This window comes from Drosophila simulans, unplaced genomic scaffold (genome assembly GCF_016746395.2).
Source record: "Drosophila simulans strain w501 unplaced genomic scaffold, Prin_Dsim_3.1 Segkk97_quiver_pilon, whole genome shotgun sequence".
In the NCBI taxonomy this organism is placed as follows: Eukaryota; Metazoa; Arthropoda; class Insecta; order Diptera; family Drosophilidae; genus Drosophila; species Drosophila simulans.
The window spans coordinates 7,689-27,806 of NW_025416892.1; the positions used below are offsets into that span (position 1 = coordinate 7,689).

General features: G+C 41.0%; 2 protein-coding genes and 1 long non-coding RNA gene across 3 annotated transcripts; 1 reads left to right on the top strand and 2 right to left on the bottom strand.

Moving 5' to 3' along the window:
- Window positions 1–2,177: 2,177 nt before the first annotated feature.
- LOC123327470 (katanin p80 WD40 repeat-containing subunit B1-like) lies at window positions 2,178–11,640 on the top strand. The gene is made up of 2 exons (XM_044923891.1): window positions 2,178–2,228; window positions 11,104–11,640. Exons 1-2 carry the CDS (start codon window positions 2,226–2,228, stop codon window positions 11,638–11,640), a joined length of 540 nt encoding a protein of 179 aa, XP_044779826.1. The 5' UTR covers window positions 2,178–2,225.
- Window positions 4,270–5,078, bottom strand: LOC120285760. The gene is made up of 3 exons (XM_039298349.2): window positions 5,027–5,078; window positions 4,660–4,956; window positions 4,270–4,583 (listed from the first exon to the last, which is right to left on the bottom strand). Exons 1-3 carry the CDS (start codon window positions 5,063–5,065, stop codon window positions 4,569–4,571), a joined length of 351 nt encoding a protein of 116 aa, XP_039154283.1. The 5' UTR covers window positions 5,066–5,078; the 3' UTR covers window positions 4,270–4,568.
- Window positions 11,641–18,857: 7,217 nt separating the features above from the next.
- LOC120285773 lies at window positions 18,858–19,675 on the bottom strand. Its single transcript, XR_005545055.2, has 3 exons — window positions 19,251–19,675; window positions 19,170–19,195; window positions 18,858–19,110 (listed from the first exon to the last, which is right to left on the bottom strand). It is a non-coding gene; the product is annotated as an uncharacterized LOC120285773 (long non-coding RNA).
- Window positions 19,676–20,118: the final 443 nt, after the last annotated feature.

The following is a 20,118-nucleotide window of genomic DNA, read 5'->3' on the forward strand; positions in this document are numbered from 1 at the left end:
TTACCTGAACTATCTTGCCACACGGTCCTGATTAGTATCCCTTATCACCGATGCAATCTACATGCATGCTGCGCTGCAATAGACGGGCTGATCCAGAACGACGAGCGCCTACATTAGTTGACGCTAAAACCTAAAAGCAAAACAATTAACCAATAAACAATTAAACAAAACAATCAAATATTGCTCTTACCTCCTTGACTACAGCCAACTGGTAATCCAATGCAACAAACAAGAAGAGGCGGTCTCCGCAAAAGAAAAACAAAATCGGCAGCTATCGCGATTATAAACACAAAAAATTTACATTTTTACGACGCCGTCTCCACCTCTTGATGCCACTGCATCATCAAGGATCACTAGCGCGGAGCTGACACCACACTTATAAGCCACAAAATCCGTCCCCAAAATGCATAATTTTCCGCAGTATCGTACGTCCAATTATTTTCCGAAAACCTGTAAAGAAAGAAAAAAAACCAATAAGAATATGATACAAAATTAATAAAGGACACACAGAAAAACGTAATACTTGCCAGGCAAACAAGCAGATACAGATATGCGATTCCATACTCCTGACGCCACGCACGTAAATCCTTCAACGCAACCGACAATAAGAGACAGGCACCGCAAAAGCAAAACAAAATCGCCAACTTTCGCGATTTTAAATACAAAAAGTTGACAATTTTATGATGCCGTCTCCATCTCCTGACGCCAACGCATAAATAAGGATAATTTGCGTGGCGCAGATGCCACATCAATATGGTGCAAAACTTGTCCTCAAATTGCATATTTCTCCTCAGTTCTGTATCTTCGACGAATTCTCTCCTAACCTGTAATGAAAGGAAAATAAATAAGAATGCGATACAAAGATTACTCAAGAACACATAAATAATAACAAACCGGACAGACAAAGTAGCAGATGCTAGTGGACGGCTCCATCCTGCTGACGTCAAGCACGCAGCTCCAGCTTCAAAGACTCTAACTATTGAAACAAGGGAACACAAGCTATTACTGGGAAATATATATTTAAAATATAATACTTATCTAATTGCAACTTGATGACTCCAAAACCGCGGCATTCCAGCTGCAATAGCACAATAACAAAGGTCCTCCAAACTAGCTCTTACAAAATGTACCTGAAAAGCAAAAAATAAAATTAAAATCAACGCAATTATAAAAGCAAATACAATACTCACCCCAGACTAGCTTCCTCCTTAAGTACCTGAAAAACAATAACAAACGCTACTATATAAACAAATATACACAAAGATAATACTCACCTTAAATTAAATTCCACTCAATGTACCTGAAACAACAAAAATTAATGCAATCATCAAATAACAAATAACAAATATTATACTTACCAAATTCTATTTTTACATCCATTTCCATGCCATTCTTGTTGCGGCCGCCCTCTGCAACAAATCTCGAACCGGCGGCCACTAGCTGCCAATCCTGATGCTACGGCCACAAGACGCGGCGCACCTGGCTCTCCTCGGTGATAGATCGAGCTTCAATCCGCACTGACGACTTCTCACTAGAGAGCACTCCACCACCATAACGCCAGCAGCTCAATAAAAATGCAACGACAGCTGCGTGGGATTTGTCTGCGCAACTCCTCTTCTTGACGATCGGCAACTTGCATCTGCAACACAAACAATCTCATTAAACAATTGCATAAATCTGCCACTGACGACATAACGGATCTTCACCAAATGACGGCGGCGCTGGATGCTGCCACCAAGAATAACTCACCTGCAACTCCAGCCGGACATACTTGTTGCAAGTGGCCCACTCCCTGCGGCCACAACAGTCCACAGCCAACACACAACAAAAACTCACCTGTAATGGCTATTTAGGCTCCTCAGCGACTCTATGCTTCCGTCCTTCTGGCGGGGGTACCTGAAAAGAAATAAATTACACAATGTTAGTCCTAAATTTCTATGTTTTCTGTAAAATCGCTACAATTTATTAATGTAAACAAAACATGCAAGACGATAATGTTACCAGTCCATGTCTCTGTCTATAATCTAAAGCCTTCATAAAAAATACTAACTTAACATTAAATACTAATCTATGTCCAAGCCCCAAACTCACCCCATGCAATGTTAAACTCTAAATTCAAATAATTGTACCTACATATTGCATAAATTGTAATCAAAGGCAAAATAAATTTGTGGATGCGGAACAGAATTCATTCTGTCTCCGTACCTCCACCTACAAAGTTAAAAATGGTGCAAAACTTGTCCTCAAATTGCATATTTCTCCTCAGTTCTGTATCTTCGACGAATTCTCTCCTAACCTGTAATGAAAGGAAAATAAATAAGAATGCGATACAAAGATTACTCAAGAACACATAAATAATAACAAACCGGACAGACAAAGTAGCAGATGCTAGTGGACGGCTCCATCCTGCTGACGTCAAGCACGCAGCTCCAGCTTCAAAGACTCTAACTATTGAAACAAGGGAACACAAGCTATTACTGGGAAATATATATTTAAAATATAATACTTATCTAATTGCAACTTGATGACTCCAAAACCGCGGCATTCCAGCTGCAATAGCACAATAACAAAGGTCCTCCAAACTAGCTCTTACAAAATGTACCTGAAAAGCAAAAAATAAAATTAAAATCAACGCAATTATAAAAGCAAATACAATACTCACCCCAGACTAGCTTCCTCCTTAAGTACCTGAAAAACAATAACAAACGCTACTATATAAACAAATATACACAAAGATAATACTCACCTTAAATTAAATTCCACTCAATGTACCTGAAACAACAAAAATTAATGCAATCATCAAATAACAAATAACAAATATTATACTTACCAAATTCTATTTTTACATCCATTTCCATGCCATTCTTGTTGCGGCCGCCCTCTGCAACAAATCTCGAACCGGCGGCCACTAGCTGCCAATCCTGATGCTACGGCCACAAGACGCGGCGCACCTGGCTCTCCTCGGTGATAGATCGAGCTTCAATCCGCACTGACGACTTCTCACTAGAGAGCACTCCACCACCATAACGCCAGCAGCTCAATAAAAATGCAACGACAGCTGCGTGGGATTTGTCTGCGCAACTCCTCTTCTTGACGATCGGCAACTTGCATCTGCAACACAAACAATCTCATTAAACAATTGCATAAATCTGCCACTGACGACATAACGGATCTTCACCAAATGACGGCGGCGCTGGATGCTGCCACCAAGAATAACTCACCTGCAACTCCAGCCGGACATACTTGTTGCAAGTGGCCCACTCCCTGCGGCCACAACAGTCCACAGCCAACACACAACAAAAACTCACCTGTAATGGCTATTTAGGCTCCTCAGCGACTCTATGCTTCCGTCCTTCTGGCGGGGGTACCTGAAAAGAAATAAATTACACAATGTTAGTCCTAAATTTCTATGTTTTCTGTAAAATCGCTACAATTTATTAATGTAAACAAAACATGCAAGACGATAATGTTACCAGTCCATGTCTCTGTCTATAATCTAAAGCCTTCATAAAAAATACTAACTTAACATTAAATACTAATCTATGTCCAAGCCCCAAACTCACCCCATGCAATGTTAAACTCTAAATTCAAATAATTGTACCTACATATTGCATAAATTGTAATCAAAGGCAAAATAAATTTGTGGATGCGGAACAGAATTCATTCTGTCTCCGTACCTCCACCTACAAAGTTAGATACAACTGATACTCACCAAATGACGGCAGCGATGGATGCCGATACCAAGAACAACTAACCTGCAATCGCCGGCCGGACAAAATTGTTGCAAGTGGCCCACTTCCAGCGGCCGCAACAGACCACTGCCAAAATGCAACAAAACTTACCTGTGATGACTCCTGAGGCTCTCTGCGACGCGGTGCTCCTGTCCTTCTGATGGGGGTACCTGAAAAGAAATAAATAAAACAATGTTAGTCTAAAATTTTAATGTTTTTTGCAAAATAATTTCATTTTATAAATGTAAACAAAACATGCAAGCTGATAATGTTACCAATCATGTCAATGTCTGAAATCCATGCCTAAAAAATACTAACTTAAAAAATTAATACTAACAAACTATGTCCAAGCCCCAAACTCACCCCAAGCTATGTTAAACTCAAAAATTCAAATTATTGTACCTACATATTGCATTTATTGTAATCAAAGGCAAAATAAAATTGTGGATGCGGAACAGAATTCATTCTGTCTCCGTACCTCCACCTACAAAGTTAAAAAAAAAAGAGCGCCTACATTAGTTGACGCTAAAACCTAAAAGCAAAACAATTAACCAATAAACAATTAAACAAAACAATCAAATATTGCTCTTACCTCCTTGACTACAGCCAACTGGTAATCCAATGCAACAAACAAGAAGAGGCGGTCTCCGCAAAAGAAAAACAAAATCGGCAGCTATCGCGATTATAAACACAAAAAATTTACATTTTTACGACGCCGTCTCCACCTCTTGATGCCACTGCATCATCAAGGATCACTAGCGCGGAGCTGACACCACACTTATAAGCCACAAAATCCGTCCCTAAAATGCATAATTTTCCGCAGTATCGTACGTCCAATTATTTTCCGAAAACCTGTAAAGAAAGAAAAAAACCAATAAGAATATGATACAAAATTAATAAAGGACACACAGAAAAACGTAATACTTGCCAGGCAAACAAGCAGATACAGATATGCGATTCCATACTCCTGACGCCACGCACGTAAATCCTTCAACGCAACCGACAATAAGAGACAGGCACCGCAAAAGCAAAACAAAATCGCCAACTTTCGCGATTTTAAATACAAAAAGTTGACAATTTTATGATGCCGTCTCCATCTCCTGACGCCAACGCATAAATAAGGATAATTTGCGTGGCGCAGATGCCACATCAATATGGTGCAAAACTTGTCCTCAAATTGCATATTTCTCCTCAGTTCTGTATCTTCGACGAATTCTCTCCTAACCTGTAATGAAAGGAAAATAAATAAGAATGCGATACAAAGATTACTCAAGAACACATAAATAATAACAAACCGGACAGACAAAGTAGCAGATGCTAGTGGACGGCTCCATCCTGCTGACGTCAAGCACGCAGCTCCAGCTTCAAAGACTCTAACTATTGAAACAAGGGAACACAAGCTATTACTGGGAAATATATATTTAAAATATAATACTTATCTAATTGCAACTTGATGACTCCAAAACCGCGGCATTCCAGCTGCAATAGCACAATAACAAAGGTCCTCCAAACTAGCTCTTACAAAATGTACCTGAAAAGCAAAAAATAAAATTAAAATCAACGCAATTATAAAAGCAAATACAATACTCACCCCAGACTAGCTTCCTCCTTAAGTACCTGAAAAACAATAACAAACGCTACTATATAAACAAATATACACAAAGATAATACTCACCTTAAATTAAATTCCACTCAATGTACCTGAAACAACAAAAATTAATGCAATCATCAAATAACAAATAACAAATATTATACTTACCAAATTCTATTTTTACATCCATTTCCATGCCATTCTTGTTGCGGCCGCCCTCTGCAACAAATCTCGAACCGGCGGCCACTAGCTGCCAATCCTGATGCTACGGCCACAAGACGCGGCGCACCTGGCTCTCCTCGGTGATAGATCGAGCTTCAATCCGCACTGACGACTTCTCACTAGAGAGCACTCCACCACCATAACGCCAGCAGCTCAATAAAAATGCAACGACAGCTGCGTGGGATTTGTCTGCGCAACTCCTCTTCCTGACGATCGGCAACTTGCATCTGCAACACAAACAATCTCATTAAACAATTGCATAAATCTGCCACTGACGACATAACGGATCTTCACCAAATGACGGCGGCGCTGGATGCTGCCACCAAGAATAACTCACCTGCAACTCCAGCCGGACATACTTGTTGCAAGTGGCCCACTCCCTGCGGCCACAACAGTCCACAGCCAACACACAACAAAAACTCACCTGTAATGGCTATTTAGGCTCCTCAGCGACTCTATGCTTCCGTCCTTCTGGCGGGGGTACCTGAAAAGAAATAAATTACACAATGTTAGTCCTAAATTTCTATGTTTTCTGTAAAATCGCTACAATTTATTAATGTAAACAAAACATGCAAGACGATAATGTTACCAGTCCATGTCTCTGTCTATAATCTAAAGCCTTCATAAAAAATACTAACTTAACATTAAATACTAATCTATGTCCAAGCCCCAAACTCACCCCATGCAATGTTAAACTCTAAATTCAAATAATTGTACCTACATATTGCATAAATTGTAATCAAAGGCAAAATAAATTTGTGGATGCGGAACAGAATTCATTCTGTCTCCGTACCTCCACCTACAAAGTTAAAAACCTGATTAGTATCCCTTATCACCGATGCAATCTACATGCATGCTGCGCTGCAATAGACGGGCTGATCCAGAACGACGAGCGCCTACATTAGTTGACGCTAAAACCTAAAAGCAAAACAATTAACCAATAAACAATTAAACAAAACAATCAAATATTGCTCTTACCTCCTTGACTACAGCCAACTGGTAATCCAATGCAACAAACAAGAAGAGGCGGTCTCCGCAAAAGAAAAACAAAATCGGCAGCTATCGCGATTATAAACACAAAAAATTTACATTTTTACGACGCCGTCTCCACCTCTTGATGCCACTGCATCATCAAGGATCACTAGCGCGGAGCTGACACCACACTTATAAGCCACAAAATCCGTCCCCAAAATGCATAATTTTCCGCAGTATCGTACGTCCAATTATTTTCCGAAAACCTGTAAAGAAAGAAAAAAAACCAATAAGAATATGATACAAAATTAATAAAGGACACACAGAAAAACGTAATACTTGCCAGGCAAACAAGCAGATACAGATATGCGATTCCATACTCCTGACGCCACGCACGTAAATCCTTCAACGCAACCGACAATAAGAGACAGGCACCGCAAAAGCAAAACAAAATCGCCAACTTTCGCGATTTTAAATACAAAAAGTTGACAATTTTATGATGCCGTCTCCATCTCCTGACGCCAACGCATAAATAAGGATAATTTGCGTGGCGCAGATGCCACATCAATATGGTGCAAAACTTGTCCTCAAATTGCATATTTCTCCTCAGTTCTGTATCTTCGACGAATTCTCTCCTAACCTGTAATGAAAGGAAAATAAATAAGAATGCGATACAAAGATTACTCAAGAACACATAAATAATAACAAACCGGACAGACAAAGTAGCAGATGCTAGTGGACGGCTCCATCCTGCTGACGTCAAGCACGCAGCTCCAGCTTCAAAGACTCTAACTATTGAAACAAGGGAACACAAGCTATTACTGGGAAATATATATTTAAAATATAATACTTATCTAATTGCAACTTGATGACTCCAAAACCGCGGCATTCCAGCTGCAATAGCACAATAACAAAGGTCCTCCAAACTAGCTCTTACAAAATGTACCTGAAAAGCAAAAAATAAAATTAAAATCAACGCAATTATAAAAGCAAATACAATACTCACCCCAGACTAGCTTCCTCCTTAAGTACCTGAAAAACAATAACAAACGCTACTATATAAACAAATATACACAAAGATAATACTCACCTTAAATTAAATTCCACTCAATGTACCTGAAACAACAAAAATTAATGCAATCATCAAATAACAAATAACAAATATTATACTTACCAAATTCTATTTTTACATCCATTTCCATGCCATTCTTGTTGCGGCCGCCCTCTGCAACAAATCTCGAACCGGCGGCCACTAGCTGCCAATCCTGATGCTACGGCCACAAGACGCGGCGCACCTGGCTCTCCTCGGTGATAGATCGAGCTTCAATCCGCACTGACGACTTCTCACTAGAGAGCACTCCACCACCATAACGCCAGCAGCTCAATAAAAATGCAACGACAGCTGCGTGGGATTTGTCTGCGCAACTCCTCTTCTTGACGATCGGCAACTTGCATCTGCAACACAAACAATCTCATTAAACAATTGCATAAATCTGCCACTGACGACATAACGGATCTTCACCAAATGACGGCGGCGCTGGATGCTGCCACCAAGAATAACTCACCTGCAACTCCAGCCGGACATACTTGTTGCAAGTGGCCCACTCCCTGCGGCCACAACAGTCCACAGCCAACACACAACAAAAACTCACCTGTAATGGCTATTTAGGCTCCTCAGCGACTCTATGCTTCCGTCCTTCTGGCGGGGGTACCTGAAAAGAAATAAATTACACAATGTTAGTCCTAAATTTCTATGTTTTCTGTAAAATCGCTACAATTTATTAATGTAAACAAAACATGCAAGACGATAATGTTACCAGTCCATGTCTCTGTCTATAATCTAAAGCCTTCATAAAAAATACTAACTTAACATTAAATACTAATCTATGTCCAAGCCCCAAACTCACCCCATGCAATGTTAAACTCTAAATTCAAATAATTGTACCTACATATTGCATAAATTGTAATCAAAGGCAAAATAAATTTGTGGATGCGGAACAGAATTCATTCTGTCTCCGTACCTCCACCTACAAAGTTAAAAAAAAAAACGATTTTGAAAATATTGTATTAAATGAAAATAAAAATACCATATTGCCAGACCCTTTATTTGTCGATAAATGCGGGAGTACTGCTAATACCACAGAAGCCACTGAAAAAAAGCCTGCCGATAGCCCCTTCCCCATTTCCATTAGCAAAAATTTTAGCACTTCCTCGCCACTAACACATGTAGATACACCTACACAAGACGATGACGCCAGTGCACTCAACACAGAGAAAGCAGCGAAAATAGCTAGAATAATTTTTCCCACACACACACCCTCATGCAATACCAAGCCGATAAAACCCGCCAAACCATCGCCCACTACCAAAGATTCAAGCTCAAACTCAGCAACTAAAACACCCACTAACACAGACACAGCTACAGCAACACAGAAAATTCTTCCCGCCAAAACACATGTAGACACACCTACACAAGATGACGATATTAATGCAACCAATGCATCAAAAACCGCTAAAAGAATTTTTTCCCACTCACAACTACTTGAAAACAAGCCAACACAGCCCGCCAAAAACTCTTCACCCCTCACCCAAACGCAATACACAAACAAAACAGCCAAGACACACACCCACACAGACAAGCCCACAGCGTCACAAAATCTCTTTCCCGCCAAAATGCATATAAGCTCACCCACACAATATAACGACACTAATGCAACCACATCACCAAAAACCGGTCAAATAAACCTCTCTTCACATTCACACTTATGTGAAACCAAGCCAACACAGCCCGCCAAAAACCCAGCAATAGCAGCAGCGAGCATAGCAGCCAAGACACTCACCCACACAAACAAACACACAACAACACAAAACTTTATTCCCGCCAAAACACATATAAACTCACCCACACAACACACCGACAATAATGCAACCACAGCATCAAAAACCGACAAAGCAGCTTCTCCCTCCCACACATACTTACGTGAAACAAAGCCAGCACAGGCCGCCAAAAACCCGCCACCCCTCACCTTAAAGCTAATACCTACCATTGCAGCCAAGACACACACCCACACAGACAAACAGATAGCATCACAAAACCTGCTTCCCACCAAAGTACTTATAAACATACCCACACAACATAATGAAACCAATGCAACCAAATCATCAAAAACCGCCAAAGAAGCTTCTCCCCCCGACACATACTTACGTCAGACAAAACCAATAAAGCCCGCCATAAGCGCATCGCTTTCCGCCCAAGACTCAAACCCCAGCCCAACAATCAGTGACGTCACAGCAATCAGTGCTGTCACAGCTATCAGTGCTGTCATTCACGCAGGCAAACCCACAGCTACTCAGAACATTTTTCCCGTCAAAACTTTTGCAGAATTGGTTAGAGAAAATGCAAAACGCTCTCCAACTCCAATGCAAAATTTACCCAACGCAAAACATGACTCTGCCGCCCTTGGACGCTCACCGAGTGCAGCTAGAAAAAACCTAACAAAAACACTGATTTCTCCCAAAACTCCTGGGAAGCGCCGTGGGGACTGTCTGGATGAGGGCCTAATTCAAACCTCTAACAAAAAGGTTAGAATACGCGACGATTTCTCTGATGATGATCTGGGAGTCACAAATCTACCCTCTGAAACACCCATATTCAAAAGCAAAGTAGCTATTAAAATTCGGCAAGACTCGAGAAGAGAATCTCTGCAGAAGTCAGCTGAAATGGACACAGCTCCAGCAACTAGTCCCTCAAACACAGTAGCTAACCCCGACCTACCGCCCTGGAAAACAATTCCAGCTAGCAGGAAACCACCATCTATCTTCTTGACCAACATTCAGCAGATTATTCCGCTAATAGAAAAGTTAAATTATAAAGCCGGGGTCAATAGCTTTACCACCAAAACTGAACTCGGCAACAACATAAGAATCCAGGCTAAAACAATGGACGCCTACAATGCAATTCAGAATGTTCTCCTTGAGGCAAACATACCCCTCCACTCCCACCAGCCAAAGAGTGAAAAAGGCTTCCAAATTGTAATAAGGCATCTCCACCAGTCAACCCCGACCAAATGGATTGAAAGCCAACTTCAGGATATTGGTATAGCCACAAAACTTATAAGGGCAATGCAGTTTAGGGACACAAGAAATCCTATGCGCATTCATGAGGTTGAAGTTGTACCCAAGGCTGACGGCAGCCATCTCAAGGTCCTGCTATTAAATTCCCTTGGAGGACAAAGGGTCAAGGTCGAAAGGAAACGGGTATCGAAGGATCCTACGCAATGTCATCGCTGCCAGTGTTTTGGGCATACAAGGAATTATTGCAGAAACCCGTTTAAATGCATGAAATGTGGCCAACTGCACGCCACGGTTTCTTGCACCAAACCCAAAAACCTTCCGGCTTTTTGTGCAAATTGTAATGGAAGCCACGTAAGCAGCTATAAAGGATGTCCTGCTTTCCAAGAAGCAAAGCAAAGACTATCCATCAACAAAATTCAATCCCTAAACTCACAACCCACGCACCTTCATACGCTACGCAATAAACAGCCCTACCCAAAACCCACGCACCTCCAGACGCCCCGCAATAAACAGCCCTACCCAAAACCCACGCACCTTCAGACGCCCCGCAATAAACAGCCCTACCCAAAACCCACGCACCTGCAGACGTCCCGCAATAAACAGCCCTACACACACCCCCCCCCACGCACCGTAAACAACACTAAAATACCCGCTAAAATAAGCCAAGTAAAGATGACGCAAAGGAATATATCCATAAGCAAACGCCTAAATAGAATGAGGAATCTGGACAAGAAACTGAGGAAGGAAACAAGCCCGCCGACAACTAGTAAAAAGGTCCTGGCGTCTCTAGAAGAAAGCAGGAAAAATCCAAACAGCGTCCTAAACCCGGCCAACACACATCTCACTCACTTCCGCCCACCCCCAATAGCTGAAGATATCCCTAATTACGGATCCAAGGAGCCTAGTCAGGAGCAATACATTTTAAATCGCATTGAAGGGATGGAAAAGAAGCTAAACAACCTCCTAGAAATCGTCACTAGCCTACTAAACCAAAGAAAAGATTGTCCAAAATCTCCAAAAAATCCTTTCCGAGATCCAATCTTTGTCTAAACGCTCTCTCTAGTATCATCAGAAAGTGACGTCTCTTATGGCTCAGACGGGAAACAGGGACATACTTAAAATCGCTTTTTGGAATGCTGGTGGGATTAATAATAAACTAGACGAGCTCAAGCTGTTCATCGTAAATATTGATGCTCACATAGTCATAGTCACTGAAACCAGACTTGACAACAAATCCACCAAACTAGAGCTGCCAGGATTTTTCACATACTTAGCCCAAAATCCTGTCTCTAGCAAGAGAGGAGGAGCCGCCACTATAGTAAACAGCAGTATTCGACATATGGCCTTAAAACCAATTGAAAAAGAATGCATACAGAGTGCACCAATAGTCTTGCTTCCAGACAACAACAGACGCAGCGAAATGATAGTAATAGCATCTGTCTACTGTCCGCCCTCACCAAAGTGGTCGTCCCACCATTTTACTGACGTTCTCAATTTTGCTGAGAAAACTTTGGGAGGACAGTCTAAGTTCATCCTATGTGGCGACTGGAATGCAAAACATAGGCAATGGGGCTGTATACGCGCCTGCCAACGTGGCGCCGCACTCTTCGAAGCAGTTAAAGCAGACTCCTTGGCGGAGATCATTGCTACTGGCTGTGCGACACATTTCCCGCACGACACAAGGAAAAACCCGTCAGCAATAGATTTCTCCATCTGTAAAGGGCTTGGAAGATTTGAAAAAAGAATTTCTTCAAGGGCGGATCTATCCTCAGACCATCTTCCCATATTACTAGAGATAAACCTAGATATAAACACTCTCTCCTTGCAAAAACAAAACCACAATATCCTCAAGAAAAACACTAACATTGAGCTTTTTAAGAAAGTCCTGGAAAGAAAGGTACTATTAAACACTGAGATAAGGGTAGCAGAAGATATAAACGACGCCATAAATATCTTCATGAAAAACATAAAGGACTCGGTTGCGGAATCAACTCCCACCCTAAGAACAACTGAAAACTCCAGAAGAAGGCAAGCTAACAGAAAAAGTCATACCCTAGCACTGGACGAAACCACAAGCAGACTGCTGGAGGAAAAACGAACACTAAGCAGGGTTTTTAAAGCTACTAGAACGGACGAGGACAAAGCAAAACTAAAAGCTGCTGAAAATCGACTAAAAAAAGCAATAAAAATCTTGAGAGAAAATAGAATCAATGAGCAAGTTGAAGGAATAGACACAAATAACCCGGACAGAATGAGAAAAATGTGGAAACTGCTAGACGAAGGCAAAAGGACAAATCAGCCTAATTTTCCCCTCAAATTAGAAACCCAAAACGGACCAAAATGGACAAAAACGATAAAGGAGACAACAGAAGCATTTGTCTCCCATTTGGAAGGAAGATTTAAGCCAAATAATAATGTACCTGAATACCACATAAATAGAGTTAATACTGAACTAAGAATAATTAAGGAAATCATGCAAACCGAACGACATAATCTAAACAAAAACCCACATAACCTACCCATTACTCTAAAAGAATTGAATGACGAAATAAAAAACTTAAAGAACAGTAAAGCACCGGGAAAAGACTTTATAACAAACCAGCTAATAAAAACTCTACCGACTAAAGCTACCCTGTACCTTATCCTAATCTATAACTCCATACTTAGATTAGGATACTACCCTGAAGCCTGGAAGCATGCACAGGTAAAAATGATTCTAAAACCAGGGAAAAGTACTAACGAGCCAAGATCATATAGGCCGATTAGTCTACTTTCGGGACTCTCAAAAATTTTTGAAAGACTACTCTTAAAAAGACTTTTTAAGGTAGACCTATTCAAAAAAGCTATACCTCTGCACCAATTCGGCTTTAGAAAAGAGCACGGAACTGAGCAGCAAATAGCCAGGGTCACACAGTTCATTCTGGAAGCCTTTGAGAAAAAGGAATACTGCTCAGCTGTTTTTCTTGACATAACAGAAGCTTTTGATAGGGTATGGCATGAGGGACTATTACTTAAGCTAGCTAAGATACTACCTTACAACCTATATATCATTCTGGAGAGCTACCTCACAAATAGAACGTTTGAGGTCAAAGACCAAGCTGGAGAGACTTCTAGAACAGGACAAATAGGCGCAGGTGTGCCTCAAGGAAGCAATCTTGGACCACTACTTTACTCTATCTTCTCTTCAGACATGCCTCTTCCACATAGCTACCGCCCCTCACCAACAGAAAGAATTATGCTTTCAACATACGCAGACGACACTATGATCCTTAGCTCAGACATAATACCAACTGCTGCCACAAGAAACAACGAAATCTACCTTAAGTCATTTTCCGACTGGGCGGACAAATGGGGTATATCAATAAACGCTGCTAAAACTGGACATGTCATCTTCACATTAAAAAACGACTTACCAAAAAATATAAAGACTATGAAGATAAAGGGTCAAACAATAAAGACTGAAAACAAACAATCATACCTCGGCGTAATCCTTGACAGCAAGCTAACCCTTAGTTCCCACGTCACAAAGCTGGTGGGCAAATACACTACAGCCTACAAGAAAATGACATGGGTCTTAAACGGAAGGAGCAAACTCCCTACAAAGACTAAAATGCTGATCCTTAAGTCAGTCCTGTCACCAATATGGCAGTATGCCATAGCAGCCTGGGGTCCCCTTGTTACGGATGCACAGATAAGACGGATTCAAGTTGTGGAAAATAAGAAAGTGAGAGACATATGTAGAGCGGGAAGATATACGAAAAACGAAACTATAAGGGACCGATTTGGAGTCAAAACAGTAGAAGAATTCTACCAACAGGCTGTCCACAGGTTCTCAGAAACCATAAAATCACACCCAAATATATCTGTTCGCAGGATCTTCTCTAGGCACTTTATCCCGAACAGACTAGAAAGAAGCAGGCAGAGGTACTTGAAAATGACAAGGGACCATATCACCCTAAAACAGACTGGACAAACCCTCTCACCTAAACTTCTAAAAATCCCTGATCTAGATGACTGCAGAACCCTAAAAAAGCGAAAGGAGAGAGATAAAATAAGGCAAACACATCTAGTTGAACTCCCCACCCTGCTGAGACTAGAGGAAGAAGAGGAAGAGCTTAGAAGAATAAAAAAACAGGAAGAGATAGAAAGAAGGGAAAGGGAAAGCAAAAAGTGGCCTCCAGATAGATGGTGCGAATCAGAAATCAACCTATATAATAAGCAATATAGAAGGGGCGATCTAACCAGACAGGAAATAATAGAAATATTTAAAGGACAACCACTAAATGTACAGAGAATAATCTTACCCGACTACGAAGGAGACCAAGAACAAAATTAAAATAAATCAGAAAAAAGCAAAATACAGAATTAACCAAAACTGGCGGAAGGGGTGGCAAAATATATAAATAGAGAAGAAATAAATAAAAAAGGCTAAAGGCTCACTTACAGGTTATTTTATAAAGGGAAATGTCTTACATATAAATGGTAAAATCCAACTTATAACACCTACTGGATGATATAGACTGCGCAATCGAATTGCGCTATCCTGGCGAGATGGTGAATGCATCACTGGCGATCCGTCTCTCATTCCAAACTGATGGATTTGTGCCTGAAACAATCGCCGCTTTATGAAGGCTCCATCAGCCGCTTTGTCTGTCACTTCACCACCGTTTTCCTGAAAGAAAGAGAATAATTTTTTAGTCTTCCTTCTCTTTCCTAAAAATACAATAAAATTTCATTCCTGAAAACCGGCGTGTTCTTGGCATCCCAGTTGCGTCGGCCTTAATATTAGCTGCTACAAACGTACCTGGAAAATTAAACAAATATAAAAGCAATTAAAACAACAAACGTAATACTTACCTCCAGAATAATCGCAAACGTAAAGAAATCAAAACCAAGGGATCCCAGCAGCGACGGCCTCAATATGAGCTGCAACAAATGTACCTGAAAACAAAAACAAATATTAATTCAATTATAACAACAAACTTAATACTTACCCTCAGATTAACTGCAAACTTAAATAACCCAAAACCACGGCATCCCAGCTGCGACGGCTTAAATAAGAGTTGCTACAACTGTACCTTAAAACAAAAACAAATATTAAATATAAATTATAACAAATAACTTAATACTTACCTCCAGATCAACCGCAAACTTGAAGAACTCAAAACCACGGCATCCCAGCTTCGATCGCCTTAATATTAGCTGCTACAAACGTACCTGAAAACCAAAACAAATATTAATGCAATTATAACAACAAACTTAATACTTACCTCCAGAATAATCGCAAACTTTAAAAACCCAATTCCTTGGCATCCCAGTTGCGTCGGCCTTAATATTAGCTGCTACAAACGTACCTGGAAAATTAAACAAATATAAAAGCAATTAAAACAACAAACGTAATACTTACCTCCAGAATAATCGCAAACGTAAAGAAATCAAAACCAAGGGATCCCAGCAGCGACGGCCTCAATATGAACTGCAACAAATGTACCTGAAAACAAAAACAAATATTAATTCAATTATAACAACAAACTTAATACTTACCTTCAGATTAACTGCAAACTTAAATAACCCAAAACCACGGCATCCCAGCTGCGACGGCCTAAATAAGAGTTGCTACAACTGTACCTTAAAACAAAAACAAATATTAAATATAAATTATAACAAATAGCTTAATATTTACCTCCAGATCAACCGCAAACTTGAAGAACTCAAAACCACGGCATCCCAGCTTCGATCGCCTTAATATTAGCTGCTACAAATGTACCTGAAAACCAAAAACAAATATTAATGCAATTATAACAACAAACTTAATACTTACCTCCAGATTAATCGCAAACTTTAAAAACCCAATTCCTTGGCATCCCAGTTGCGTCGGCCATAATATCAGCTGCTACAAACGTACCTGGAAAATTAAACAAATATAAAAGCAATTAAAACAACAAACGTAATACTTACCTCCAGAATAATCGCAAACGTAAAGAAATCAAAACCAAGGGATCCCAGCAGCGTCGGCCTCAATCTGAGCTGCAACAAATGTACCTGAAAACAAAAACAAATATTAATTCAATTATAACAACAAACTTAATTTAATGCAATTTAAAACAAACATAATACCCACCTTCAGAATAGCCGACCTGAAAAATATACCTGAAAAACAACAAATAATGCAACTATATAAATAAACAAATACAAATATAATACTTACCTCCAAAAACCGTCCAGCCTAGGCACCTGAAAAATACAAAGGGAAAAAAAAATAAAATACCAGCAGCAACAACAGCAACGACGCAGCCGCCACCGGCAGCGGCAATAGCAGCGACGCAGCCACCACCAGCAGCGACGCAGCCACCACCAGCAGCGACGCAGGCACCACCAGCAGCGACGCAGGCACCACCAGCAGTGACGCAGGCACCACCAGCAGCGACGCAGTCACCACCAACAGCAACAACAGCAGCGACGCGGACGCCACCAGCAGCGACGCAGCCACCACCACCAGCAGCAGCAGCAGCTACGTAGTCACCTTCAGCAACAACAACAGCAGCGACGCTTTCACCACCAACAGCAACAGCGGCGGCGACGCAACCACCACCATAAGCAACAACAGCAGCGGCGGCAGCGACAGCAGTAGCAGGGAATGGCTTCGGCCTCAGTCGCATACCTTGCCAATCGGTTGGACTTACGAAGTATGAGACGTCGATTATCCTGCGGACAAATCCTTCCTTCCGGATGCCTGAATATTTTGTCGAGCCAGCTGATCATTGTTTTTCCGACTCCATACCTGACCACTGGACAATCATCCTGGACAACAATCACCGGCGATTCAAATCTGGAAGAAAGAAATCTGGATCAGTTTGTTTCCTTCAGATTTGTATGTAACTGCATCCCTGACAAACCGGAGCGTTTCCATCAGACGACGCTGGACTGCGGCGCATTTTTCCACCCGCCACAGAATGGACGCTTGCATAAGGCCTGACGGGCCAGATGGGCCGATGCCTGGTACACGATGGCATCTCCGCGGTGGCGCGATGAGCAGCGACGCTGAAAGAAATAATAATATTTAGTTTGCGGTACAAAAAAGGAGAAAACTACATCACAATTTACATCAACAAAGGTAACATATGTTTTCCTTTCCCTTTTCCAAGTAGTAGTGAGACCAGCTACCGAGAATGACCTGGAATACCGGCTAACGCGAAGCAGGGTATCGATAAAGATTCTGGCGGGAAAAATGCCAGAACATCGATTACCAGCTATATTGCTTTTACCCCCGATTTATCGAAGCCCAGGAGTAGTGAGACCAGCTACTGACAATGACCAATGACATCGGCCAACGCGAAGCGATATATCGGTTACCATTCTGACGGGAAAATCGCCAGAACGCCGATTACTAGCCGTGTTTTTTCCCTCCGATTTATCGAAGTCCAATAGCCCGCCTAGGCTTCCCGACCAAAACGGCGCGTCAGTGGTGATTAAAAATCCGACAGAGGCACCAGTGCAACAGCTACCCAAAGTGAACAAGACGGAACGGCATACAAAATGGACGGACACAATGGAAACCAAAGTGAAGGATGGGCAACTGTGCTATCTATCTCCTCGGACGATAGCAACTGCTCGTCGTCGCCGCCATCAGCCAGAGTCTCATCGCTGGAATCCTATGCCACATCAATTTAATTTAGAATATACATCCACCCAAAACTGTTTCCCACTAATACTACAAATTTTCTCTCATAAAATTACTTAAACTTAAAACTACTACTATTTATAAATATTTTTAACTACCGTAAGCTAAGGCTACTTAACGTAAAATCCTAACTTAAATCAGGGCGCGGATAACTGCTGCCAAGCAAATCAAAATTGTCCTCGAAATTGTAATCCTTAAATAACTATCATAGCCAAGGCGCGCACAACTGCCGCCGATCCAAAAATGTAAAATGCCATAAATTGTAACTATATATTTTTAAAACAAAAATCAGAGTACAATAAAATGACAGCACCAACAGGAGCTGAAAATATTAAAAAAAAAAAAAAAAAAAAAAAATTTGCGTGGCGCTGATGCCACATTATTATGCTGCAAAACTTGTCCTTAAATTGCATATTTCTCCTCAGTTCTGTATCTTCAACGAATTTTCCGCTAACCTGTAATGAAAGGAAATTAAATAAGAATGCGATACAAAAATTATCAAGGACACATAAATAATAACAAACCGGACAGACAAAGTAGCAGATGCTAGTGGACGGCCTCATCCTGCTGACGACAAGCACGCAGCTCCAGCTTCCAAGACCACAACTATTGAAACAAGGGAACACAAGCTATTACTGGGAAAAATATAATTATAATATAATACTTATCTAATTGCAAACTTGACGACTCCAAAACCGCTGCATCCCAGCTGCAATTGCATAATAACAAAGGTCCCCCAAATTAGCGCTTACAAAACGTACCTGAAAAGCAAAAAGAAAATCAACGCAATTACAATAGCAATACAATACTCACCCCAGCCAGACTTCCTCCTTAAGTACCTGAAAAAACAATAATAAACGCAATTATATAAACAACTAAATATAAATATAATACATACCTTAAATTAAATTACACTCAATGTACCTGAAACAACAAAGATAAATGCAATCATAAAAAACAAATAACATATAATACTCACCAAACAATATTTTTACATCCATTTCCATGCCTATACCGTTGCGACGGACCTCTGCTACAAATCTTGAACTGGCGGCCCCAAGCTGCCACTCCTGACGATACGGCCATAAGACGCGGCGCATCTGGCTTCTCTCGGTGACCGACCGAGCCACAATCCTCACTGACGACTTCTCTGCCACAACGAGATGAACTCCACCATCATAATGCCAGCAGCTCTACAAAAACGCAATGACAGCTGCGCGGGATTACATTCTTGCCACTGATGATACTTCTTATCTTCAACAAACGACGGAGGCGAGGGATGCTGAAACCGAGAACCTGCAACGCCGGCCGGACATAATTGTTGCAAGTGGCCCACTTCCAGCGGCCGCAACTGACCACTGCCAAAATGCAACAAAACTTATCTGTGATGACTCCTGAGGCTCCCAGCGACGCGGTGCTCCTGTCCTTCTGATGGGGGTACCTGAAAAGAAATAAATAAAACAATGTTAGTCAAAAATTTTAATGTTTATTGCAAAATAATTTCATTTTAAAAATGTAAACAAAACATGCAAGCTGATAATGTTACCATTCATGTCATTGTCTAAAATCCATGCCTACAAAATACTAACTTAAAATTAATACTAACAAACTATGTCCAAGCCCCAAACTCACCCCAAGCTATGTTAAACTCAAAAATTCAAATTATTGTACCTACATATTGCATTTATTGTAATCAAAGGCAAAATAAAGTTGTGGATGCGGAACAGAATTCATTCTGTCTCCGTACCTCCACCTACAAAGCTAAAACCTGACACTATCCCTTATCACCGATGAAATCTACTTGTAGTGCCGCGCTGCAATAGACGGGCTAATCCCAAAACGACGAG